This window comes from Sphaeramia orbicularis, chromosome 17 (genome assembly GCF_902148855.1).
Source record: "Sphaeramia orbicularis chromosome 17, fSphaOr1.1, whole genome shotgun sequence".
Classification (NCBI taxonomy): Eukaryota; Metazoa; Chordata; class Actinopteri; order Kurtiformes; family Apogonidae; genus Sphaeramia; species Sphaeramia orbicularis.
In genome coordinates this window covers 54,381,378-54,389,608 of record NC_043973.1, presented here as the reverse complement: position 1 = coordinate 54,389,608, position 8,231 = coordinate 54,381,378, and the positions used below count along the sequence as shown (strand labels likewise).

General features: G+C 48.0%; 1 protein-coding gene across 2 annotated transcripts; it reads right to left on the bottom strand.

The window, feature by feature from the left end:
- Nucleotides 1-1,889: 1,889 nt before the first annotated feature.
- On the bottom strand, nt 1,890-8,216 carry LOC115437208 (E3 ubiquitin-protein ligase TRIM63-like). 2 transcript variants are annotated; one of them, XM_030160416.1, is made up of 9 exons: nt 7,976-8,216; nt 6,907-7,079; nt 6,076-6,253; nt 5,847-5,942; nt 5,538-5,771; nt 5,056-5,078; nt 4,848-4,972; nt 2,653-2,978; nt 1,890-2,478 (listed from the first exon to the last, which is right to left on the bottom strand). In XM_030160416.1, exons 1-9 carry the CDS (start codon nt 8,093-8,095, stop codon nt 2,395-2,397), a joined length of 1,359 nt encoding a protein of 452 aa, XP_030016276.1. In that variant the 5' UTR covers nt 8,096-8,216; the 3' UTR covers nt 1,890-2,394. The 2 variants fall into 2 exon arrangements, with proteins under 2 accessions (XP_030016276.1, XP_030016277.1); XM_030160417.1 differs by having other exon boundaries at nt 6,076-6,250.
- Between the last annotated feature and the right edge of the window lie 15 nt (nt 8,217-8,231).

Below are 8,231 nucleotides of genomic sequence, written 5' to 3'. Positions count from 1 at the left end.
GTACATGAATCATAAAAGGTTCAAAATGCAGTTTCTCCTTTCACCTCATGGTGGCAGCACTACTCTAACTCTATCTGGCTCTGTGACCTCGCCGTGAACCTTTTTCGCTAATTTCTAACCACGGCGCCTGTAAATAAAAAAACGAAAGTTGACAGTGAGGGCCGCCGCTTCCAGGAGAGATGGGAATTACATTTTTTTTTTCACTGAAAATCGAGGCGATTGTGTTTGCCTAATTTGTCAAGAGATTGTTGCCTTGTTTAAGGAATTCAATGTAAAGAGACACTAGCAGACAAAACATGCTAATGCATACGACAAGCTAGCAGGGAGTGAGCGTTCTGAAAAAGTGAAGCAAATTCAAGCTGCTTTAAATTCACAACAGTGACTCTTCATGTAAACCTGTGAGTTCAGTGAATTCACCACCAAGGCAGGCTACCAAGTTGCCAGGTTAGTTGCCTATAACTGCTGGTGTTGTGTACTTGTAGATGTGACACAAATATTACTTTCTAAATGATTTTGTGAAAGACAACAGTAAGAGTCATATGTTTTCATCTTAAACGTTAACAGACTTTACATTACTGAGTAAAATATGAGTAATGATTACTCATATAAGTCATGTTTAAAATGAATGTGGGGTTAAGATTTTTATCAACTTGGAAGTTTAAGATACTCTATACAGTTTGTTCTATGTTATCTGACTCCAGATGTGAAAGGAAGACAGAATTGTTTTTTTTTGTTTTTGTTTTTAATTTGTTCACACCTGAGTGGCTCAGATTTGTTTACATTGCCATTTTAAAAAAATGATATTGTGACAGTGAAAATAAAATTGTTGTAGAACAGCGCATTTACATGTAATTTTTACTGTTTAAAAAATGTCCGAAGGGACCACTGGCCCCTGGCAATGTCCACATTATCAGATCTGGCCCTCTTTAAAAAAAGTTTGGACACCCCTGGTCTATGGGGTAGGGGGTCTGTGGTATGGGCACCATACAGGGCGTCTTCCAGAGGTGTGGGACCATCCCCAGTTCCAGGCTCAGGTTGAATAGGTGTCCAGTGAAGGACAGGGGAGGGGGGCTGTGTGCCATGGAGTATCGATGGGGGGTTGGGAGGAGTACTGGGGGGTGGAGGAGAGCTCAATACTGGGGGGGGAGGACTTGGGCAGAGTCCTGGAGATAAGGAGGTGAAGGACAGTGACAGAGACTCCACCCTCTCAGACTCTGCCCCCTCCAACACACACTCACAGGTAGGACAGGTGTGTCCTTGTGCAGCTGTCAGGATCCACAACAGAAACGGATCCAAACCATCTGTCCGATAAAGCGTCCTCATCTGTCTAATGTGAACACGTGTATATATAGAATTCTGTATGTATAGGTGGATGTATGTGTGTGTCCTATGTCCAACCTGTGGCAGGTTCAGCATGTGCACACATGGAAACAGGATTTACAGCTGTTTGCATTTGTCTGTAGTTTTCAGTTTGCTCTGTTTTACTCTTGTGTCTTTCGTTTGTGCTTCACGATTACTGCTGGAAATATGGAATGTCCCCTTGGGACTAAGAAAGGAAGATCTGACCTGATCTGATCTTATCTTTTGAGAGGAGGGGGGCTGCTGCATTGCTGACACAGCTGGGGGAGGGGCATGTGTCTCCTCAGACCTACAGAAGTAGGTGTTCAGTTTTTCTGCCCATGTTTGATCCTCAGCCTCAGTTTCTCTTCTGGTGGTCTGAGGTGGTTTTCAGGCCTCTCCAACCCCCCCCCCCCCCCCCCCCCGCTGTTCTTCTGCTGCTGTTGTTCTCCTGCTGTTGTTCTGTTGCTCTCGTTCTCCTGCTGTTATTCCTCCATCTTCCTTCTGTTCTTGAGCCACACCTGGATAAAAACAATGAAACACAAAAGACAAACAACAAAAACCAGGTGGAAAGAACATGAGTTCGACTCCTGATTGGACTGGATTTTATTGGATTTTACATCCATATTTCTATAAAAATGTCCTTTTGTGGTGGTATGAGTGGGCGGAGCCGTCCCACATATGTGATCTTCATCAGTCGGACTAGAGAATTCTGGGACGGGAGCGTTTTTCTATTTGACATTACTATGAAAATGTAAAAGCTGTTCAACTGTTGTTCATCTGCCTGGGTGTTCAGACTGATGGACATGAACCTTCCATGGGACTCATTTCATCAAACATGATCTCCCACCAACATGTCGACACAAACAGAGACTTCAAACATCAGCAGAAGACCAACGTCCATGTTTGGGAGAGGAAAACAAGAAGAAGAGGAACGTCCTACAGTCTGAGGAAAATACCAGACCTAGTCCTGGATTGGTCCAGGTCCTGGTCCTGGCCCTGGACCAATCCTGGGACCCCAACCGGGACCCGGACTGGCCCCCGGTCCTGTCCGGGTCACTTCTGGTTGAGCCAGCTGAAGGAGAACACGTGTTTGGGTCCATCTCTGTTGTCAGACTCGCTCTGCTGCTCGGACTGAACCTGTAAACACAAAGGAGTCACCAGGGCTGGACTACAGCTCCCAGGATGCACTGCACTACTGAACACCCAATCACAGAGCTTCATAACTTGCCGTTTCTATGAAGTGCCATCAGCATCTTCAGACGTTAACCAACAAAAAGACACAGATGTTTAAATAGAAGTGTGAAATCATACCGTGGGGGTGGGGCCAGCGGCAGGTACAGGCAAAGGGGGTGGGGCTGCAGTGGGGGTGGGGCTTTTTGTTGGTGTGGGTAGAAGCTCTGATAGTCTCTGAGGCAGAAGGGGCGGGGCTGCAGTGGGGGTGGGGCTTTTTGTTGGTGTGGGTGGAGCCTCTAATGGTTTCTGAGATGAAGAGGGCGGAGCCACAAGCTGAGCACCCATGGGAAGCAGAGGTGGGGGAGGGGCCAAAGCTGTCCCTAGAGGGGGTGGGGCCTCAGATCGGCTTCCTGCTGCCATTCCTCTGACCTCCACTTCATCTTCATCATCGTCGTCTTCATCAACTAAGGAAACATCAGGACAAGGTGAATGTTGAGGATCTGACTCTGGGATACCAACGCAGAGGTCAGAGGGTTAAAGGTCAGCAGACTGGAGGGTCAGAGGGTCAAAGGGTCAAAGGTCAGAGGACAGAAGGGTCAGGGGTCAGAGGGTCAAAGGTCAGTGGAATTTATTTATAAAAAAATTTTATTTTATTTTTTTAAAGGTCAGCAGACAGGAGGGTCAGAGGGTCAAAGAGTCAAAGGTCAGTGGACAGGAGGGTCAGAGGGTCAAAGAGTCAAAGGTCAATGGACAGGAGGGTCAGAGGGTCAAAGGTCAGCGGAATTTATTATTAAAAAAAATACTTTTTTTTTTTTTTTAAAAGGTCAGCGGACAGGAGGGTCAGATGGTCAAAGAGTCAAAGGTCAGCCGACAGGAGGGTCAAAGAGTCAAAGGTCAGCAGACAGGAGGGTCAGAGGGTCAAAGGTCAGCGAAATTTATTTATCAAAAAATACTTAATTTTTTTTTTTTAAAGGTCAGCGGACAGGAGGGTCAGAGGGTCAAAGAGTCAAAGGTCAGCGGACAGGAGGGTCAGAAGGTCAAAGAGTCAAAGGTCAATGGACAGGAGGGTCAGAGGGTCAAAGGTCAGCGAAATTTATTTATCAAAAATACTTTTTTTTTTTTTTAAAGGTCAGCGGACAGGAGGGTCAGATGGTCAAAGAGTCAAAGGTCAGCCGACAGGAGGGTCAAAGAGTCAAAGGTCAGCAGACAGGAGGGTCAGAGGTCAGAGGGTCAAAGGTCAGCAGACAGGAGGGTCAGGGGTCAGAGGGTCAAAGGTCAGCGGAATTTATTTATAAAAAAAATACTTAATTTTTTTTTTAAAGGTCAGAAGACAGGAGGGTCAAAGAGTCAAAGGTCAGCTGACAGGAGGGTCAAAGAGTCAAAGGTCAGCCGACAGGAGGGTCAGTGGGTCAAAGAGTCAAAGGTCAGCCGACAGGAGGGTCGGAGGGTCAAAGAGTCAAAGGTCAGCAGACAGGAGGGTCAGAGGTCAGAGGGTCAAAGGTCAGCAGACAGGAGGGTCAGGGTTCAGAGGGTCAAAGGTCAGCGGAATTTATTTATAAAAAAAAATACTTAATTTTTTTTTTAAAGGTCAGAAGACAGGAGGGTCAAAGAGTCAAAGGTCAGCTGACAGGAGGGTCAGTGGGTCAAGAGTCAAGGTCAGCCGACAGGAGGGTCGGAGGGTCAAAGAGTCAAAGGTCAGCAAACAGGAGGGTCAGAGGTCAGAGGGCCAAAGGTCAGCAGACAGGAGGGTCAGGGGTCAGAGGGTCAAAGGTCAGCAGACAGGAAGGTCAGGGGTCAGAGGGTCAAAGTTCAGAGGACAGGAGGGTCAGGGTCAGAGGGTCAAAGGTCAGCAGACAGGAGGTCAGAGGGTCAAAGGTCAGCGGACAGGAGGGTCAGAGGGTCAAAGGTCAGCGGAATTTATTTATAAAAAAAAATACTTAATTTTTTTTTAAAGGTCAGCACACAGGAGGGTCAGAGGGTCAAAGAGTCAAAGGTCAGCCGACAGGAGGGTCAGTGGGTCAAAGAGTCAAAGGTCAGCTGACAGGAGGGTCAGAGGTCAGAGGGCCAAAGGTCAGCAGACAGGAGGGTCAGGGGTCAGAGGGTCAAAGTTCAGAAGACAGGAGGGTCAGGGGTCAGAGGGTCAAAGTTCAGAGGACAGGAGGGTCAGAGGGTCAGAGGGTCAAAGGTCAGCAGACAGGAGGGTCAGGGTCAGAGGGTCAGAGGGTCAAAGGTCAGCGGACAGGAGGGTCAGAGGGTCAAAGGTCAGAGGACAGGAGGGTCAGAGGTCAGGGGTCAAAGATCAGAGGGTCCATGCTACACCTCCTGTTTCTTACGTTTGACGAAGTCGACTGTGTTCAGCGCTCTCCTCTGAGGGTTGAAGTTGGTGCTGAAGTGGTCCATGTTCTCGTATCCGGGTTGGATCTTGTCCAGATGAGACGTGTTGGTTCCTTCAACAATCCTGATCACAGTACATTTCAGCAGCATGTTAGCATGTTAGCATGAAACTACAATACAAGGGATAGGGTTTTGTCAAACACTCACTTCTGCAGCAGAGGTTTGGCCGTCTGAGGAGAAAGATCAGAGGTAAAGTCAGGATCAGAGTTATCATAAACCTGAAACTAATTCACTTAAACAGAAATTAAAACATGAACTTGAAAAACACAAACTGATGAAGGAATTAGTCAGGGCTTCTACAAACTGACTGCATTTAATGCATTTATAGCACTTTAATTGTATTTTATTTTTTATTTTTAACTGTATTTCATTTGTATTTTTAATTGTATTCTATTTGTATTTTTAATTGTATTTTATTTTTATTTTTAACTGTATTTTATTTGTATTTTATTTTTAATTGTATTTGTATTTTAATTGTATTTTTCACTGTTTTACTCTGTGACTCCCTTCTGTGAAAAGTGTTAAATAAATAAAACTTATTAAGTCAAAGTAAAACTAAAACTGTCTCAGACTAAACTAAGATGAACCCAGGACCCTGAGGACCCAGGACCGGGACCCCGACCCCAGACCTGGAGGAACAGGGCCATCTCGGACTGGTCCATAGTCTGGATGGCGGTCTCCAGCAGCTTGGCGCCATTCTCCAGGTGCTCGCTGTACTTCCTCCTCAGGCTGCCGATGTAGTGCAGCTTCTCCTCCTGCTCGGCGTTGATCCTCAGCGTCATGTCGCCTTTCCTCTCCTCCAGCAGCGCAAACAGGTGGTCAAAGGCCTCGCACACCTTGGACTTCTGCCGGCGGCCGTTCTCCTGGAGACACAAACACAGCGGTCATGCCCACACCCCTTTGACCCTTTGACCTCTGCGGCCGGCGGCTGGACTCACGTCGACGGCACGGCAGGTTTCGTCCAGCTGACTGATGATGGCCTGGATCCGATCGTTGTTCCCCACCAGCATGGAGACGCAGTCGGTCAGCTCGGTCTGGGAACACAAACAGGTCAGCAGTAGTACAGAGGCGGTCCACACACCTGAACCTCCCCCTGGACACTTCAACTCCATGAAGGTCCACAAGGTCAGGTTTAGTCTGAAAACTGGTTCCAGCCCAGGTTCTGACCTTCTGTTTCTGGAAGACGTTGTCGAGCGGCGCCACCTCGCAGTCTTTGTGAACTCCGAACACCTTGCATAGTGAACAGGTGGGGACGCTGTGGCTAACGCAGTAGATGTTGATCTTCTCGTCCTCGTGGTGGTCACACATGGGCTGGTCCACCTTGGGCTCTGGACCCGGTTTACTGCTGACCCACAAACACCATCAACATGTCAACCTGCGCCTGATCCTACAACACCAACCTGCTGCTGCTGCTGGTCTGGGGTCCGGTTGCTCTTGTGGACCTTCTCTGAACCAGGTCCAAAGAACCTGTTCTTGAGATTCAGGTCATGGTGGACAGTGTCTTCTTCCGTCTTCTCCTTCATGTCTCCAACACATACTATGCTGTTTCATGTCGGTAAAGGCTTGGAGATCAGAGGATCGATATGCGAGACCTGTTACCTGCTGACCTCTGCTGACCCCAGTTGACCTCTGATCCCTGTTACCTGCTGACCTCTGACCCCTGTCCCTGACCTGACCCAGGTGACCTCTGACCCCTGTCCCTGACCTGACCCAGGTGACCTCTGACCCCTGCTGACCCCAGTTGACCTCTGATCCCTGGTACCTCCTGACCTCAGCTGACCCCAGCCAACCTCTGATCCCTGTTACCTGCTGACCTCTGACCCCCTGCTGACCTCTGATCCTTGTTCCCTGTTGACCTCTGACCCCTGCTGACCTCTGCTGACCCCACCTGACCTCTGATCCCTGTTACCTGCTGACCTCTGATCCCTGTTACTTGCTGACCTCTGACCCCGGTTACCTGCTGACCTCTGACCCCTGCTGACTTCTGACCTCCATTACCTGGCGGAGCCTTGTTTGTACATGTCGATGATGTTCTCCACCAGCAGGTTCCTCTGCAGACCGTAGACCCCGTGCCGGTCCAGAACCACCTCATGGCGACAGGATGGACACCGGAACCGACCGCCAGACGTCACAGTGGAGCCGCTCCTTGTCGACAGATACGGATTGGATGCCTGAGGGCCGGGGCGGGGCATAAGGACAGGTAGAGTTGGCCAGTTATTGACAAAACGAAGTGAAGTCAGAGAAAAGAGGTGATATTTACAAAAAGACCTGAAGGTGGATCCATTTGGAGGACTATTGAGGACCCACATGTCTGTTTTTGTTTTTGTCTGTTTTTTCTGTCTTTCTGTTTTTGTTTTTCTGTCTGTTTTTGTTTTTCTGTCTGTGATGGTAAACAGGATCACAGGATTCAGATTAATAACCATGTTCAAGTTCACACACGTGTTTCCTTGAAACAGTCCAACGGTTCTTGTGTTTCTGTCTGGTGTTGCATTCAAGGACAGTCTGACATCTGAGAAGCAACAGCTGTTTTGATCATATGTAATAAAAAGTAAATAAAAAAATAAATTAATAATAATAATAATAATAATAATAATAATAATAATAATAATGGGTTAGATTTCTATTGTGTTTTTCTGGTTTTGTCTGTTTTTTTTTTTTTCAGGCTGACAGAAATGTGGCTGCCATTTCGCGCCAAACGGCCCCTCCCACCACTAAACATTCAGATACCAGTGTGAGTGACACTGGACGTAGCTGAGTTAAGTGTCTTGCCCAAGGACACAACAGCACATGACTAGGACAGAGTAGGATTCAAACTGCCAACCCTTGGGTTATTGGACTCTACCTGCTGAGCCTTAGACAAACGAAGCTCATGTTGATACATTTAAGAACCAAAGCAGGAAATGAGAAAAGACAAACAGCAGCAGGTGGACAAATGTCCAAGAAAAACAGAGGAGACACAGACGGACACGTCCAGCCTTTGGATCGTTACTGAGTGGGGATGGGTTTTCCACCACGACACGTGTGGACGGTGGACACATGGTCAATCCTCAGCTGTCCCCCGTCTCACCTGGAAGACATCGTTGGCACATTTCCTGCACAGGTTGTGTTGGCAGGGCAGGATGACCACGGGTTTGGAGAACAGCTCCAGACAGATGGGACAGATCAGCTGCTTCTCCAGACTGTCCATGACTGACAGGAGGACGGGTCCAGACGGGGCGGACTGGGAGGACGGGTCCAGATGGGACGGACAGGGAGGATGGGTCCAGATGGGTCCTTGTGAAGACCACGTAGCAGTAGATCCAACAGTGTCCAGGTTCAGACTC

Excerpts from the sequence above, each read along its gene's own strand:
- LOC115437208 (XM_030160416.1), bottom strand. The coding sequence starts at position 8,095 with ATGGACAGTCTGGAGAAGCAGCTGATCTGTCCCATCTGTCTGGAGCTG. Across the intron at positions 5,943-6,075 it reads ACGTCTTCCAGAAACAGAAG|ACCGAGCTGACCGACTGCGT; the intron begins GTCAGAACCTGG and ends TTGTGTTCCCAG. Across the intron at positions 2,479-2,652 it reads CCGCTGGCCCCACCCCCACG|GTTCAGTCCGAGCAGCAGAG; the intron begins GTATGATTTCAC and ends TTGTGTTTACAG.